The following is an 18,775-nucleotide window of genomic DNA, read 5'->3' as shown; positions in this document are numbered from 1 at the left end:
CACAAATAAACATTCATATAGCACCATGGACACTCATCAGATTCCTTGCACACTTAGCATTTAAATTCATCTTCATATGCTCATTATCTGTACCATATTTCAGGGTAATTGAAGTATGTGTCTGCATTCTATAACAAGTTTTATAAAGTGTGCAAAAAGAATAATCTAGGCCCCATATATCCCTTAAGAGAGAACAAAGAAAGAAAAAAAGAATATCTCATGAATGGCTGAAACAAATTTAATGAAATTTGCTGTGTGGCCTACCCTACCTGGCGGACAGCTATAATGCAAAAATGATGTACTTTGGAGAAAGGACCATGGAGTTATGCAGCCATGAAAATTGCAATATATTTCTTCCTGTCAATATACACATGGTGTGACATGCCAGCTTTCTTGGCCACATGATGTCTTAATACACATTCATTTTTGTGAAACTGCACAAACAGAAATCCACTGGCAGTACCAATATTACAGCATTTTGTACCAAAAGTTTATTTGTTTGTATGCTGCAACACACATAGTGGTTAAATTTTCCTACTATGCAGCTATAATGTTTTCCTTTACTTACGGTAATTCAATTTCTGGGATAACTCTTATTCCTCTCTGCCTTGCATACTCTATAATATCTCTGACATCTTTCTTAGTGTAAAACTGACCAGGCTTTAGGTGAGCAGTGAGCTGGGGAAACCTGTATGCAAACAAAATTTTAATTTGAGTATCTTAACAGTTCCTTCTGCTGCAACACAACTGACTCCCAATGCATAACAAATATGAATAACTAACTCTTCACTTTCCACACTGTATCTACAGAAGTCACTGAGATGAAAATGAAGGACATTCATCTTCAGGTAACTGAGTGAATCCAAGATGGTAAACACTAATTCTTTAGGAGCAATTCTTCGTCTGTAAAGAGGTAGTGAATAATAAGGCCACATAATAAATGTGTAGAATTATGCTCACCCAACATCAAGCAGTAAGCCACGATGTCTATACATGGGATAATCCTTGATGTGAACTTGTGAATAGGAAATACAAGAGTGGTTGAAGAATAACTGTGATATGGTCTCCAGTCCATAACTAAAACATAAAATAAAATACACATTGATTTGAAGTAATTCATAACTTAAGTCATGTAGTGATTTCCATACCATGATGCCACTTTAGTAATCCTGTCCAGCTAAATCTTGTATGCATTAATTTAATAATTAGTATACTTGCTACACTATCTGATTTGGCGGATTGCTAAAAATTCATCAGCTTTACCATTTATGTTCTATTAGAGTAATTTGAACACATGAAGTGTACATGTATGTATGTTTGTCATAACTACAATATGTCACATTACACTGTACACAAATACATACTACATGCATACACAAACACACAACACTACACACCTATTCAGAAACACACTACGTACATACACACACTGATGCATGCATATATTTTCAGCTACCATATACACAGGTGGACCAGTGTTTATTAGGAATGCAGCAAGACTGAATATGGAATCTGAGAAAATGATAAGAGTCCAATAGTAAAACTTACAGTTATAGTATTAACATTCATTCTTGGCTGCTCCGGATATCAGCTCTTTCAGTTGCCAGTTACTTTTACTTTCATAGATGTGCCATTTTTACAGCCAAGCTGTTCACACACACACAAACATACACTTACACACAAACATACACTTACACACACGCATGCACGCACGCACGCACACACACACACACACACACATGCACGCACACACACACACACAAAGCAAAAGGCAAAGTCTTCGGTCACACCTACCCAGTGAACCAGCACTGGAACACCTGTGTACTACTCAGGTGCTAGGAGTCAGCACAGGCAAATCCTCCTGGGACAGGATTAGTAACGGCTGTACCATGTCAACTCCCACCTGGATCTTTGCCCAATGTGTGAGACATGGACAGTTGGCGTTTGTTTTCCCAGTTAACCCATTGATGGTACAGCTGGGGGGGCTGCTTCCCCAGTTGACACAAGCCACTATGTTCCCATTTTAACAGCTGGATAGACTGGAGCAATGTGAGTAAAGTTTCTTTTGCTCAAGGAAACAACACCAATTTGGTGTAACTGAGCATCAAACCGGGAATCTTTCAATTACCAGGCTATGCTGCCTCACTATACACACACACACACACACACACACACCACACACTTACATGGCACCAAATGGTGAAGTAGCAATAATGGTGACATCTTTAATTTCGCTATTGATTATGACCTCATATTTTCTATCACCATTGAGATCTTCATTATCATCAGATACAAGAACATTAATAGTGTTTAGTCCAACAGCCTTGTGTGTACACTTGTTGTGGTCACCACCACTAGTAACAAACAATTTATATCTCTTAACTGCATCCTGGAGGATATTCGATGAACTTCTGACTCTAAACTTCACAGTTTTACTTATAAACATTGACACAGCTTCACTGGGTAATGCCAAAGCATATCTGGGAAGTGGCCATATTGGTAATATGGTGTCTGGTAATGCTACATATGTTTCTTTGGAACCAGATAGGTGAAATCCTGTTGGTAAATTTAAATGTAGTATACACACGTTTGATTAGGGAATTAGGGAATATGTATTAGTTATACCATGGCTGCGAGGGATTTTGCTGATATATACACCCAAAGCCCGAGGGCCGCAGGCCCGAGGGCTGCGGGTGTATATGTCAGCAAAATCCCAAGCAGCCATGGTACAAGTGATATATATCACTTGGGGCGCACTCACCTAATAGGTGAAAGAACTAATGAGAACTCATCCCATTTGTTTTATACAGTAGCATCTGAAGATCGATTGTGGTTTTAATAGCGTGGGCTAATAGCCATCAAAACGTTGTCCATATGTTAAAATGTCATTAATACGTTGCTATGCTTCAACACGCAATGTTAGAAAACTTGCGATTGTGGGATGGAGTTTATATTGTTATCATTTTTGTACTAAGTTAAGCCAACTAACTTCGCTATTGGGACAGTAAGTAAGTTATTATATTAAGTTAAGTACTTAGAACTGTAAGTTACTAACCTATTTCAACGTAGCAGTAGTAGCTTTGCTGTTCCGTGGTCTGTTCAAAGGCTGATACGCGGTGGATAGAAATACGCATCCACAATCGCCCAAACAATTATTTTGTGCCTTCATTATCCTTTAGTAACAACCAACTACTCTATCTTAGCCTATGTACTAAGCTTAGCAACCTCTACAAAACCGAGTCCCACAATACAAAGCTCCATGTTGCTCAATATAACGAGTCAAAGTGCATCGATTCTTTGAACTGGCTGGGTATCAAAGTCATTGGCAAACCGCTTTCCCATGATATTTCCCGGGCAATATGCGAGTTAAACACCGAGCGGCGCCTTTGAATGCCCATGCTAAAGTGGTATATATAGAAATAAAATGCAGTGAAACAAGAGGGGTTACATAAACCTGCAGATATTACCAGTGGTGACCTCCTTTGTTGCACTACTTTTATTACTGAAAGGCCTCTGCAGTCAATCCAGTCACTACAGAAAGTACAGACAATTTGTTATAAAAGTGATAGTCAGCAAGTATATATGAATTGACACCTTGCACTGTCAGCAAAAAGAAATGGGACACAAAAAGGTAATCCATGATGCATGCATTTTACGTACTACAGTATGCCAAAACACATCTGTCAGGCTGAAGTAATGTCTAAAATCAAGCCAGTAGCCTTAGCCATTATTGAGTTACGCTTGTCTGAAGGTATTAAGAAGGTAGCTAGGCAGTTAGTCAGTCAGTAGAAAATTCTATTAAATAAAATTAACAAATTAGCAACTTATCAGAAGTGCTTTTGCAGGTTGCTCTGAAGAAAATTTTGGGATTGATTCTACTATACCAATACTAGCTGCCTAAGGCACCATGAAGGTATTATTGTGAAGCTGGTTTCTGGTCAATCTATATTGTGAGAAAGTGCAAACCTCCATGATTCCTAATATACAGTACTGGCTTTACTAAAATATTCCAGCATTGACAACCATATCCTGTAAAATACATTCAGTTAATAACCAGAGCATTTAGATTACACACTGTCAATTAGTTGAATAGTCTACTTAGGCCAGGCAACTTTATTACTTGTTATCACTCTTTACTTACCACCTCAAATTTCATTGCTGCTGCTATTGATCACGTGCACACATATTTTGATGCTGAAAAGGCTGGCCATCATTTCACAGTGTATCTTGCAGCTCAGCAAAGGCTGTAAAATGTAAGTATTACCTTTACAAGGCTTTAGTTGGCGCATGCCTAGACTGCATGTTGCGGTCACTACTGGGTCTAGGATTTTTTACTGCATTCTTCACGTTTCAGCTACATGCTTCTGACTCCCTGTATTCACAGGCTTTAAGCCTTTTCACAGGTCCCTAGTGGGATAGCATTCACAGAATAAAACCATTTGCTGGCAAGAAGTTGATGTTTAAGTACAGGTTGAATGCAGAGAAGATCTCAGGTCCCGGTTGCTGTGGCTCCTCTGGCGCTTGCCTAGACTGTATGTTGCAGGGGATCAAGTCACCACTGGGTCTGGGATTTTTTTCTGCATTCTTCACGTTTCAGCTACATGCTTCTGACTCCCTGTATTCACAGGCTTTAAGCCTTCTCACAGGTCCCTAGTGGGATAGCGTTCATAGAGAATAGTTAACCTTTACAGTGACAGACAGCCCACTGTTCCAGTGGTTTCAAACATTTCATCTGTGACACGAGAATCCTAAATTTTGTGAATGAGAAACAAATAATCAAGTTTGCCTGGCCTTAAATCAGAGTATCAAACCTCAGTCTGCACCTACCAATGTCATACCCCACCCCCCTTGGGATCCTCATTATATTTATAAGGGATATGACACTCTCCTGGGGTAACTGAAAAACTATCATACTCCTAAAGAACGATCCCTGTATGTATTGGTGCGACATTGATAGGTGCATAATCTCAAGAAACCTTAGCACCCTGTCCGCATTTGATTGTTTACACAGTGCGTATTGTACACAGACGAAAAAAATTATGTAGTATGACCTTCAGACCCGTTTTAACGCCGGTACGGCGTTTAATCAGTTATTACCGTAGCACCTCCCAAAACCCAACCCGTAGTCGGATACGTTAGCGAATTAACTTAGTTATAGGCTACGTGGTTTACCTGGTAAGGAGTTGAACTGCAGAAGAACCAACACGAACGCTACAACAACAAGTGTCACAAGACACCAAATTCGACTCAACGGTCTGACCATTCAATCCACAGAAACAATAAGCGCCCAGCAGATTAGCGCCCGTAAAAATAATTCTATAACTAGGTACTATATTCATATATTCCACGACTCCGATGAGAAGTTTTAATACAAATACTAGCTATAGTATGTAAAACTTGACTTGGATCCTGAAAAACAGCTAAAAATAGAAAGTGGGTTTTTCTCAAGAAGATTAACAACCAGATTATTATGCACTTGTCAATTTCATGCCCCACCCCTGGGGGGGGGGGGGGGGGATACAGGGAATTTGACAAATCGTGGTGTCAAATTCCCCATTACTGGGGCAAAATCAGCTGTCAAATCCCCACTATGTCCCCACCCCCATAGTAGGGGATTTGACAACACCTCAAATTTGACTAAGCGCATATTTCATGCATGCACCTGTAGCTAGTAAAATTATAGAGAGTGCGAATTTATTGTCCAAGGGTGGGGGTACGAAGCAATGTCAAATCCCCACCTGGGGTGTGGGGACGCCCGGGGTGTGGGGACGCCCGGGGGTGGGGGGGTGGGGCATGAAATTGACAAGTGCATTAGCAGCAGGAGCTGACAAGGGGAGGGGCATAAACATGCAGGCTAAGTTGTAGGTGGTTAGGTGGGAGAGCAGATTCCTCGACAGATTCTAGTTGTTGTACTTTTTACTCGACTTTTTAAGTAGTAATGATTATGGTTATGATTATGATTATATTATATTGGAAAGACAGCAATGTGCTGATATACATCCAATAATATAAATTGACTTATAAATGTTGGTCCAGGAGTTTGTCATAACTAGGTGGTGGCAGTTCATTCCATTCTTTAGTAGTTCTGTAAAAAAAGCTTTCTTGATAATGTTGGGTGTGTGATGGTGGTAATATAAAATGATCACTCCATAATAGTAGGCATTCCAGTATCCAAGATTTTTTAATAAAAAAATTCTCCGTATATTCCCCAATAGATCTCTGGCACAAAATAACAACTCGTGTTTAACTTGGGATTGCTCCGTCGTCCGAGCTCCAATGAGGATGAAAATCGCTGTGGGGTTTGTCCACACGCTGATCATCATGAACATAGGCGACTCTAAGGGGGGGCCTGGGGGGGCCATGGCCCCCCCTGTTAAAAAATAACTTTTAAAATATCTTGGGGAAAAGTTGCTGTATAGATTGGCATTGTTATGTTTAGCATTTTTCATGTTTTTAGAACAAATTTTAGGCTGCTTTCAAGCCTTTAAATTGCAAAAATCCTGCAGCTTCTGGAGTTGCACCCCCAGACCCCCCTGAAAATTCTACTTTATACTATAGCCAAACAACAATAGTTATGCTGTTCCCTACTTGGCCCCCCCTGTAGGTCAGGTCTAGAATCGCCACTGATCATGAAAATCTTAGTTTTATTGTGTGCGTTACATACAGTATAAGTAGGTATTGTGTTGTCTTGTAATCTATTCAAGCAATGTAATGCATGTAAAATACTTTAAAACTTTTAAAAACGTACTGTCGGGTGGAAGGTAGTCACTGGTGCTTACTTTAAAGTGCGTAGAAGTTACTTCACTCGGGTTAGCGATTGTCAGTTCCAGAACAATTTTCTGATGGTTGTGTCATCAGCTCAAAAGTATATACCACTTCAAAGCCGGCATAACAATGCCATAATTGAACCACAACTCCACCTTAGGTATTGTTGCATCATTGTGGCACTTCCACTTTAGTTGTTTACCTTTTATAAGTTGTTAACTTGATGTTTTTACTAACTTGTTTCTTTGGTCTGACAAGGTGTATAGTATTTCTATCAAAAGAAGTATGGCTCCTTCCTGTTCCACAGAGAGAGGGGGGGGGGGCGTTTGCCCCAAATGCCCCATCCTGGATCCGCCATTGAGCAGTGACAGTAAAAGTGCCAACAACAGACATGTGTGACACCACAAGTTCGGGAAGGAAATTTGATTGACTATAAATGTTGTGTCATGCATTTCACTGAAAAAAATTGAAATGTTTTTAGCGGGTCAGGCAGTGCTACAAATGTGCCAAATTTCAAGATCATGTGTAATTACATTCATGAGTTATTAAATGGTTTTGAGGATCCAGCTCAATGCGGACACACCACAGGACAATACTCACCATGGAAGCCCAGTGACTATTGGGTGCACTTGACCTTGCATGGGTCAATTGTTTTCAAAACATTATTCTTCTAAATATTGATCCCGGCCCTTTATTATATGCGATTACAGTTTTTTTTTTATTGTCTAGCACTTTACCATCTAGTGCTGGGGGTGCTAGCACCCTCGGAAAAAAATCAAATAGCTGATAAAAACACCAACTTACAAATAGTAGACAAAATGATCTGCAGCTAGTTGAGAGGCATCTGCTGATGTCAGTAGATATCATAGGGATGGTGTCATCATGGGGTGCATCCGAGGATATATCACAGTGGAGACATGCCATAATAATAATTTTGGCAGTGGTTACTGAACCGAAAGTCAGTTTCAATAAGCCGGACTCGCTATTGAACCGACAGTAAAACTTATAGACAAAAAGGGTCACTAAACAAAAGAAACCACAAATCTCAACCTGGGTTCGAACCCTGGACTGCTAGAACTGTAGGCAGTGGGCTAACCACTGCTAGCTACCCACTACCCCTACTTTTCTACCTTATAAATGCTACTCATGTAGTAATCTCACTATATACACTATAATTAGAGACCCGTCGATTTCGCTGGCAAAATTTTTGGCATAATGGGTGGGAAAAAGCAATGAGCAAAATGCTGGCATAATAGGAGCAATTTTTGTGAAGTGGACATAAAAATTACACAAAAGATCGAGATACTCTAATAGAACAGTCAGACACGCTAAAATATCGACAATGCACAGCTAATTGTTACAGCAACAACAAGTGACAATCGAGATACTCTAACAAAACAGTCACACATGTTAAGCAATATTAGCTAGTTTCTTACTTTACATGTTAGAAGTAATTGCTGATCGAGATACTCTAATAGAACAGTCACTTTAAGGCAAAACTGTAGCTTTGCAATTGGAAATATTCAATTAACAGAGATCAGTGCTGAGCAAAATTTATAATTCTTGAGCAAAATATGGAGCATAATAGGTGAAAAATAAAAGAATTGCTGGAAAGAAAAATAGGTGGGAAAAAAAGCAAAATAGACTGGTCCCTAACTATAATACAGTAAGAACGTAACCTATAAAGGTGAAGAAGAAACCAAAGCTGAACCCGAGCCTAACCCTAACGCTAATGCTACTTTTCGCATCCCCTAAAATCGAATGCTCTGGGAAACTACTAGACGCGAAAATAAAAACCTTTTGGTTCAGTAACCACTTCCAATAATTTTATTTAGCTACTGCAAATGTCAGTGTGTATTGCATGCTACTTGCTATAGCTACTCGATTGAGCTACAGGAGTGAACATGCACCCCTTGTGGTGCTCACATGCATCTATAGCTAAACCAGCTGCAGCATTTCAACAATTGAAATAACAAGATAAAGTAATAGCTATATATCATCATTATATGTCACCAAATTTCGGAAAATCACCCTTATTGTCACACTAAAAGTTTTGAAATTGGCATGGTACTGTTAATAGCAGGAAGCACTTTTCAAATATTTTTTTCTGGTATCTATGATTTATTCTACCCTTAAATGGGTAGGAATTTAATTAATGTGTCAAATGCACCCATAAGGGTGATTTTCCAAAATTCGGTCACTATCATCAACAGATAGCTAAACCATTTTATGTCTATACATAACACAACTACGTATATAAACAAACACATATACACGCACGTATGTAATAATGTGCACTATAGCAAGAAATCTAGGCCTTAGTTTCCAAAGTGTGCAAACTTAACACAAATCTGATTTGTACACCTCACTAGCTTAGTATATAAAATATCTCCGTACATCACAGCCTTTCTTGATGTGCAGTACATACAAACATACATACACACTTATACATATGTAGACACACCATTTGAGGCTTATGAAAGTGCCCATATCATCATGTGGTGCACCAGGTAGGAATAAACCCTCCGTGAGAAATATAATTTGCTAGACTTTTTATTAAGAGAAGTATATCATTAGGATGCATAGGCAAAGAACAATAGCAGAGACCTGGTCAGTAAAGGCTTCCCCTCAAAAGCACGATATGCAAGCCCTGCATAAGTTGGCTTGCAAGATCAGTGATACAGGACCATGCATGCAGGCAATGCAGCTGGGGTCGGGATGAAGTTGATTCCCAGACAAGTGGAAAGGTATGCATTTTTCTGCATATATGCATCTGTTTATGTGTGTGAACAAGAGGATGGTAAGTGTGTTACATAATTATTATTATTCCCTGTAGAGACAATAATTTTATTCATAAACTTTACAAAAGAGAAGGGAGTGTAGACACCTGCCATGTGGCCCATGTCATTTTAAAGCTATACATAACCAAATCATGTACATAGTTAGTTAATTATGTATATGTATTTCACCCATCAATGCATATCTGTATGTATACAATACCCATATAGATGGAAACTTTGGCAGGGATAAACTTTGGCGAATAACAAGCTAAATTGCAATTGGAAAAATAAAGATGTTAATCTCAGATGCTAATTGGCGGGTTAAACTTTCAATGGATCGCCAAAGTTTTCCCACACCAAAGTTTCCTTCTATGCCAGCAGTATGCAGGAAATACAGTTATGCCAACTGGGAGGAGCTATTATTAATAAATAAACTGATTTACAAATACACATGTGATTGCACATTTGTTCCCAAACAGCATTAAAATGTAAAATGGACTAGTTATAGTATAGGATATACATAGTAAGAAGATGACAAAATTGAATCAATTCACAAAAAAATACATCATTGCTATGTATATCCATATGGTACATGCAGGTATGGTACATGCATGTGCATTACTAAAAAATCATGGTCCTTTATACTTTACTCCACATCTCATGACTTCATCACATGAGCACCCCAAAGGACAACCATCAACTCCTCGTGACAATATTATCTAATAGCAGAACACATATCAATAATCAATTGATGAATAATAATGTATGCATACATTTTTTTGAATGGGGGATCAAAGTACAGAAGAGTGCCTTATACACTAATTAAAGCACTGTGACAAGTATAAAAAGAAAATATAGCATGGGTTGTGGTTAAGGACAAATATAGAACAAGGAAAATTTTGGCTTGAAACCATGTCCAAATGCTATATTTTCCATGGAACACAAGCGTAAGTAGTTTTCACTGATTCAATGTGACAATGTATAAATCTGGAATTGCAATCCTGGGACTATACAATGACAGTGAGAAAACTCTCAAGAAAACTATTACCTGTTTGTAATTATAGTAGAAGGTTAATTTGTAGCAATCACTGCTGAGTTATCATCACACAATTTGAGACCCAGAACTTGTTGGGACAGGAGGACGAGGAGAATAATTGAGGAATGCTAGCTATTTGAGTAATAGACAGTTTGTACAGCTATGTATCTAATTGTTGTTTGAGATTGTGGAGTGAGGTGTGGCAAACAATACAGCAAGGGTAAGGCATCAATATCAAGTAGAACTCAAACGAACAGCATTTTTTAAATAATTGTGAACAAAACAACCAATCGTTCTTTAAGCATGACTAAGCATTGAAATCTTTGTTGAGCAGAAGGTAAAGTATGAGAGCTATTTCTACCTCTTCTAAAAATGGAATTTTTACAGTATATATGTGACCGGATCTGCGAAAACCCGACATAATGGCACAAGCCTAAATTTTCAGTATAAGCCAATTTGCAACGGGTAAAATATTTGCGTAATCGAAAAAAAATTCGTAAAATTTTTAAACGCTTTGTTCTTTGTGAAGGAAGGGTCCTATGATTAAAACCTGGATATCATCTTATTCGCCTATTCAAGAGGAGTTCAAAACTCTTTGTTTCGTTGTAGTAGACTACAGGATACGTACGTTATGAGCATTTCTTTACATCACGTCGAAACAATCGTACGCGATCGATTTTTCTTCACTGATTTAGTCTCTGTAAGCAGTGAAGAATGGTAATAGAAGAAAAAACTTACCCAGTAATGGACTCCCCTATTCATGGCAAACACAATGGTGCACGTTGCAACTCTGTAGTGCATTGTATTTGTAAGTTACAGTCGTTTTTGTAAGTGCATGTAATTTATTTTCCCAATACTTGCTGTACAAATCGATCTTTCTGTTGTTGTTGCTTTGTAGGGCTGCAACTCCAAAAGTGGTTGCCATATGAGGCTGAAACTTGGCCAGAGCATACACTTGGCTAAGTAGATTATAAATATTCAACAATAAAGAATTTGAAAAATGCGCCATTATGTCGGATTTTCGCAGATCCGGTCACAATTATGAATATGCCAATTTATTCATACTCTCAAGCTTCTAGGTTAGCTTCATCCTTCTGATAAAAGCTTACTACAGTGTTAATGAATTTTCGAATAGTATGTTAATGAACCAAATAATGTCATGTACACCGAATATCCAAATAATTGTTTCAGCATAATATCGAGTAGCCTCTGAAAAAATTTGCTGGACTTACAATGGTGGACAGTTTAGTGAGCACTTTGCGATTTGAGTCGTGTAATTATTGTTACAATTACAAACATTTGTGTGTGTGGCCATTAATTTTGCTGTTAATTTTCTATGGTAATGTTGTTGACAGCTTTGTTAGTGAGAATAATTGTGGTCATTCCAGTGTCAACGTGGGTTGTTTGTGTCACATTCATGTAAAGTGTGCTTTATTGCCAACATTTTTTACATGGAAAATATAGCACACATTGGCACATTATGGAAAATACAGTACACTGTTCCTCTTTGAACTTAAGATGGCAGTTATTTAAAGAGCTTTGCATGGGTACCATCAAATGATAAAGTGTGCGCCATGTGTCAACGATTGAACAGACCATGAAACAAGATTGTTACAATGGCACAAGCTATAGCTAGGGTTAGTAGTTTTTATTTGTAGGTATCAAATAGTACTGTAAGTACTGTTTAAGAAGGGATCCTCCCAAAAATGATGTACGCCACCTAAAACACTGCCTTAAAAATCACTCTAGTATGCAACGAAATCACCTTTATGGAATAATATTAGTCTATCCAACGTCCTTAAAAACAAGAAAACGCTTACAGGCAGCCTGCAGATATAGAATTTTTTTTAATCACTAAAACTCAAATTTCCATCTGCCTGCTTGCCCGCCCGCCCCGATGGGTTCAATACCATGCCTATTCACATGATCTTCGTTGATTAGTGATGATTAAGGACCAAGACCGTACCTCTTAACAATTTATTCGATCACAATTACACCCCAGTCTAGCTGTAGCTAGCACAATGATAGTGACACACCCCCTGGTGAGTGAAAGGCTGACTCGAGATACTGTAATACAGCAGTTACCAGTCACACATGTATAGCTGTATGCTCACAGAGAGTTCTAGCAGCACAACAGAATCTGTGGAAACTAGCACGAGACCAGGTCTGCTTAGAGTAGACATGATGTAAGATGGAATAGTACTTGAATGAACTAGTAAATTAATTAATAGGGATCCAAGCAATAAACAGTAGTGAAACAAGAGATGAATAATGGTATTACAGCATAGCTTGGTGGGAAAATCCCTACTTTGGCATTCAAATTGTTCTAACATGCCAATGTAAGGATTTTCCCACCAAGCTATGCTGTAATACCATCATTCATCTCTTGTTTCACTACTTTTTATCACTTGGATCTTTACCAAATTTTTAAATAATACTAGGAAAATTAAGTTCAATTAGCGATCATAGTAGGGAAACAAGGAAGGTTGCCAGTTAACACCTGCAGGGCCGCCAACAGGAGGGTGGGAGAACTGGGGCATTTTGAGGGGGCCTCTATACATGGCATTAACACAGTAGTAGCTGCCCCATAGTTACATTATCCACACATAGCTACAATGAAATGAACGTATAACAGTGTAAATCTTTTCCAACTGTAGACTTGAAGATGCATAAGAAGCCTCAATAAGAGACATCATCCAAGCTCAGTAAGATCCATACCAATGCGGTGCAGCAGTGGCAGCAAACCATTACTATAATACCTTATAATAAGGGGCTTATACAGACAGTGTGACTTTTAGACAAGATCGAGATACTCTAATAGAACAATCACCCTATTACAGCAGCCAAGTGAATATTCAGTTATAAAATCAGTCTGACATAGGGTATAAAAATTTCCTAGGTGGTATTTGGCAGAAAGCTTGCAGGGGCGGATCTAGGGGAGGAGCATTGGGGCCCCTTTAATTTTAGACTTTACTTGATCAATATGCTGAAGATTACAATGAAATTTTGGCTTAGCATAGCTATAATGATCACTAATAACCATCTTTTGTGCTAAAGGTTATTCAACAAGGGTCCAGATCACCGGGATCAGCATTGGAGGTGCACAAGATCGAGATACTCTAATAGAGCAGCCAACCAACTACTCTAATAGAACATTCAGCAGATACATAATAGTTGGTTCTGATATGGAATTTATCCATAGCTGTCTGATGTGTCTATATATACAATGAAGTGCATTGGTCTATTTAAAAGGCCTTCATTAATAACTGACTCATCTACTTGTACAGTCACTACTATGGTCATCTACTCGTATTCTCTGTTAAGGAATTTTATCTCAACATGCAAAGTAAATAATTTCAAGATGATTTTAGTTAGTTTCTTGTGTTTGTATGCTGCCACTTTGCACTAGCAATGTTATATGATGTCAGATCAACTTTGACTTTGATCTGACATAATGACAGATTAACAAAGACTAGGGGTCTGTTACTTAATATAGTAAGTTATACTTTCTGCCCTAACAACAAAGTTTAGGTGAAAGTGTTGGAATTGTGCATTCGGGATTCACTGATACATACACTCTCTTGAAGATATTCATCAGCAAACCACTCACAACCAAGGCATAACTATATAGAGCATTAGCTACAAGACCAACTCTTAAAAATATATACATACACTGCCATTAATTATTTAGAACAACATTCTTACTTGATGAGTGTGTTTTATTAGAGACTTAAACAACAGATCATCTGACCGAAGTGTATCATCGTAATTCCAGAATGTGCCAGCAGCTGGAATGCCTCTAGGCCAAATCTGCATATATATATATATATGATATACATGGTATAATATTAGTGGATGTTCAGGGGTGACAAAATTTCATCACAGTTGACTTCTTCAATCAAATTTCTCATCTTATTAAAGTTAGCTTGGCGTAAATTATGTCTGGGATACACACTTCACTTCAAAGCTTACTTTGCGACACAATTGTCATTTCATTTGTTCCTTTAACTTTTACAATGAGTACAATGTGAGTGTAAGTATAAATCATAGCTTACTTATGTTTTCAAGAGTGTAAAATATAAAAGATATTTAGTAATACTGAGGTATATTACCTAACACCGTACCATTCTTCAAAATGCAATACCACCCATCCCTAGGCTATACAGTAGCTGTCACCTCATAATATGGCTAACGTAATGTCAGTAATGATCAACCCATTCACCAAATAATATCTGCATTATGATCATATAATCTCCAAAATCCCTGCCACATATAGCTGTGTCTAAATAATACCCATGCAGAAAATGGTTCAAGTGATCTTTTATAATGAAGAAAGTAATCTCTCATAGGTGCATGCATTCAGTTGTTAAAAATAGTGTCGTGGATTGTGTCAAATCTAATTTGATGAATGCATGATCAATACTGATACTATATTGGAAATATAGCAGATATACGTACAGCAAAATACAGCAGAAAATACAAAAACAGCAAAACAAAAACAAAAAAAAGCAAAATATAACAGTTTTGTGCGTGTGTATAGATAGAGCATGAACACTCTTGCTGCATGTGTGTGAGACACTAATATCCATTTGGTTCCACATGGGGTACTTTGAGATAATAAGTCACTCTCTAGAGTTCCTTGGATACATATACATGACATTGACAAGGAGAAAAAATCCTGACCACCCGGCAGACTCCTGTAAACATTCGAGCGTTAATCGGATGGCTGCAGGTTCGAGGCTGCCTAGGTCCAGTCATGGATTTTTTCTCCTTTCTCCACCTTTTCAAACACACTTTCTGTAACAACTTTAAACAGGCTAGACCTTCAGCACTTGTGTTGTAAAGCCTTAATAAATAAATAGACATCACAAAGTGGGTGGCAGAGCACCGCAGCCTGGAAAAGGCAAGATTTCAGATTTGATGCTCACTGATAGGTAGCTATATGAATACCTTAACTTGGCAAACATTGCTCATAGCAACAGCTTGTAACAGCCTACAATACCGTGCATCTGCAGGATGACCCTGCCACTGTATGTACACACACACACACATGCACACGTACACACATGCACACGTACACACACGCACATGTACACGCACACACACGTGACACACACACATGGTCACGTGGCACAACACACACGTGGCATACACACACACGTGGCACATGCACACGCACACACACACACGTGACACACGCACACACATGGTCACGTGGCACAACACACACGTGACACACACACACACACACACATGCGCACACACACACACACACACACACACACACACACACGTCACACACACACACCCACACGTCACACGCACACACGTCACACACACACACACACAACACACACGTGACACGCACACACACACGTGACACACACACACACACACACACACACACACACACACACACACACACACACGTGACGCACACGTGACGCACACACACACACGTGACGCACACACACACACACGTGACGCACACACACACACGTGACGCACACACACACACGTGACGCACACACACACACGTGACGCACACACACACACGTGACGCACACACACACACACACGTGACGCACACACACACACGTGACGCACACACACACACGTGACGCACACACACACACGTGACGCACACACACACACACACGTGACGCACACACACACACGTGACGCACACACACACACGTGACGCACACACACACACGTGACGCACACACACACACGTGACGCACACACACACACGTGACGCACACACACACACACGTGACGCACACACACACACGCACACACACATACACGCACGTGACGCACACACACACGCACGCACGTGATGCACACACACGCGTGACACACGCACGCACACACACACACACACACACACACACACACACACAAATACAGCAAAACAAGAAACATATGGTTGAAATTTCACTACTTTTAATCATTTAGATCCCTACTTTACTTATTAAAATACACTAGTTATAGTATATGTGCATAGAGGACTTGCACGCGTGAAGCAACTGTTGCTAGGCAGACATGCTTCGGGACAACCTTCTATGGCGCATATTGGGTCAGAATGAAGGTAACGAGATTTATTCACTAAGCGCTGGGTATAGTGGCACTGGGAAGCGGGGCTGGTTTCGAAATAGAAGATCTTATCATTGGCTTCGTGAAATAGGTGGCTAATTAAATTTCGATACATTACTCACCAATTCTAACTTTGTCGCCTTTTTTAACGAGCTGTGTGATATTTACAACACAACTCAACACTGATTCGCTTCAGTACAGCCTGTACCAAATCCTGAGAAAGCGGTTTTCAGCCAAAACACTGTCCCGAAACATGGCCGACAGCTACGGTTGCTTAGCAATTACGATGATTTACGTCATGCTGCAAGTCCTCTATTACATGACTTTGCCATATAACACAATACAATGATGCATAGATACCTACCATTCCAAGAACAGACTTGGTAAACTCTTTGTCATATTTTTGTTGGAACATCCAGTAAGCTTTAGGATGATTATTATTATTTCCACAATGGTTAGTTGCACAATATTTATCCATCCACATGGTCAGCTCACCACCCAAGTACTTCTCACTGTGATGATCCTTTAACACAAACACATCAAACTTATTGTATAGCTACCAAGAGACCAATGTAACAAAGAAATTAAAATGAACATGAAGGAGCTTAGAGATAATAGATGCAGCTCTCAGACTTGCAGGGTATTACAGTGAAACCTCACTAATAGGGCCACCTATGGGACCCATGATAAGTGGCCCTATTACTGAGGTAGCGCTATAACAACTGCCGAGCAATTTACAATTGATCTAAACAGTTTATCACACAGAAAGGTAGGAACATACTGTACTAATTATTCCAGCATTACTTGAGACATGATGGTTGGAAAAGCATGAAGTATCAGAATAATGGGTACAGCTTTCAGTAGTTAAAATATGCACTTGAGGGCAGCAACTTTTGCAGTGATACCTAAACTGCCTGTTCATCTGTCCTCTTTACTGAGGGAACATTGTATTAGTTCTACCAGTTTGGTCCTATAGTATGTGGCCACTGGCCTTAATGAGGTGGTCCTATTAACAAAAATTAAATAAACATAATATAATAGACAATACATTTGGACTTGCTGGACCTGGTCACATTACTGAGGTGGCTACTAAGTGAGGTTTCACTGTATATGGAATATGTACTTCTGTAATTCATTCCCAGGGGCATATTTAAGGGAGATTTCCTGGGGTTCCTGAACCCCACTCTAAAATTTTGAACTTGTGGGGTTGCAAGCAAGACCTCCAGCTATCTTAGCTTGGAAGCATTCACAAATCATAAAGAATAATGGGAACAGTATGTTAAAATATCTGTAATACCTCAGAATAATGTTGATTTGGAGAATTTGCATTTGTATTTGGATCACTACAATACATAACTAGCCATAGACCATAACTGACATTAAAAACTAAGCATGCATATATTGAAAATACTACATGGCTACTGATATGCATGATACACCTATTCTAGTAACTAAATAGCTTTTCTCGCAGACTTTATAAAGATGTCAGCCAAGAGACAAGATACACAGTTACAACAGAAGGATTTTAATCTGGTGACCATTATCAGGAACTCATAAGCACCACAAGGTTCCTGTCACACTATCTATGGCATAAAACGCCACACAAAACTGGTCTCCAAAACACTACTATTAAAGTTGTCACAAGCACAAGGAAAAGTAGAAATTTCACCTTTGAGTAGAAATAAAAAGGAATGTAACAGAATTAGTGCTCGTATTTATTTGCACTATAGTGTTTAGTTCCTTCAAAGTGAGATATGCATGATTGTACTATTTGTCTATTAGGACTTAAATTTTGCAGTGATTGTTCTATTAGAGTACTTCAAGTTAACAAAGCAAACCTTCTATGCTAGAATACGATTTCCAGCGGAATACTTATTTTTTAATTACTTTGTAATACTCTAATAGAGTGCACAATTTTTCTAATAGAACACACATAAAATGTTTTAGAACAGTCTAGATTTTACATTGGTAGATCTACGAAATTAGTAGATTTTAGTTAGAGTTTTCATTTATAAAGTAAAGAGGTGAACAATCATGATAGAAGAGGCTAAGTGGGTAAGAATTGGGGTGTTCAGTACAGAGGTCCCTGGTTTGA

At 38.9% G+C, this 18,775-nt stretch overlaps 2 protein-coding genes across 4 annotated transcripts in view; both read right to left on the bottom strand.

The window, feature by feature from the left end:
- Positions 1 to 564: 564 nt before the first annotated feature.
- Positions 565 to 5,297, bottom strand: LOC136243484 (beta-hexosaminidase subunit A2-like). Its single transcript, XM_066034987.1, has 5 exons — positions 5,173 to 5,297; positions 2,187 to 2,556; positions 961 to 1,077; positions 784 to 903; positions 565 to 688 (listed from the first exon to the last, which is right to left on the bottom strand). Exons 1-5 carry the CDS (start codon positions 5,261 to 5,263, stop codon positions 565 to 567), a joined length of 822 nt encoding a protein of 273 aa, XP_065891059.1. The 5' UTR covers positions 5,264 to 5,297.
- A 4,645-nt stretch (positions 5,298 to 9,942) lies between these two features.
- Positions 9,943 to 18,775, bottom strand: part of LOC136242026 (beta-hexosaminidase subunit B2-like) — a 55,365-nt gene continuing 46,532 nt past the window's right edge. Inside the window, exons 11-13 of one of the 3 annotated variants that reach the window (XM_066033345.1) lie at positions 17,045 to 17,203; positions 14,287 to 14,391; positions 9,943 to 10,264 (exon numbers count right to left, since the gene is read on the bottom strand). In XM_066033345.1, coding sequence (XP_065889417.1) covers positions 10,175 to 10,264; positions 14,287 to 14,391; positions 17,045 to 17,203 — 354 coding nt within the window. In that variant the 3' untranslated portion in view covers positions 9,943 to 10,174. Of the gene's footprint in view, positions 10,265 to 14,286; positions 14,392 to 17,044; positions 17,204 to 17,484; positions 17,687 to 18,775 lie in introns of those variants that run through there. The other 2 variants (XM_066033346.1, XR_010694447.1) reach the window with 2 other exon arrangements.

The sequence above is a fragment of the Dysidea avara genome, chromosome 13 (assembly GCF_963678975.1).
Source record: "Dysidea avara chromosome 13, odDysAvar1.4, whole genome shotgun sequence".
Taxonomy (NCBI): Eukaryota; Metazoa; Porifera; class Demospongiae; order Dictyoceratida; family Dysideidae; genus Dysidea; species Dysidea avara.
The sequence above is the reverse complement of the archived record's forward strand: the minus strand, read 5'-3'. Positions and strand labels throughout refer to the sequence as shown.

Coding starts and splice junctions, on each gene's coding strand:
- LOC136243484 (XM_066034987.1), bottom strand. CDS start 5,263: ATGGTCAGACCGTTGAGTCGAATTTGGTGTCTTGTGACACTTGTTGTT. Junction 2,557..5,172: donor GCAGTTCAACTCCTTACCAG/GTAAACCACGTA, acceptor ATTTACCAACAG/GATTTCACCTATCTGGTTCC. Junction 904..960: donor GGCTTACTGCTTGATGTTGG/GTGAGCATAATT, acceptor ACCTCTTTACAG/ACGAAGAATTGCTCCTAAAG.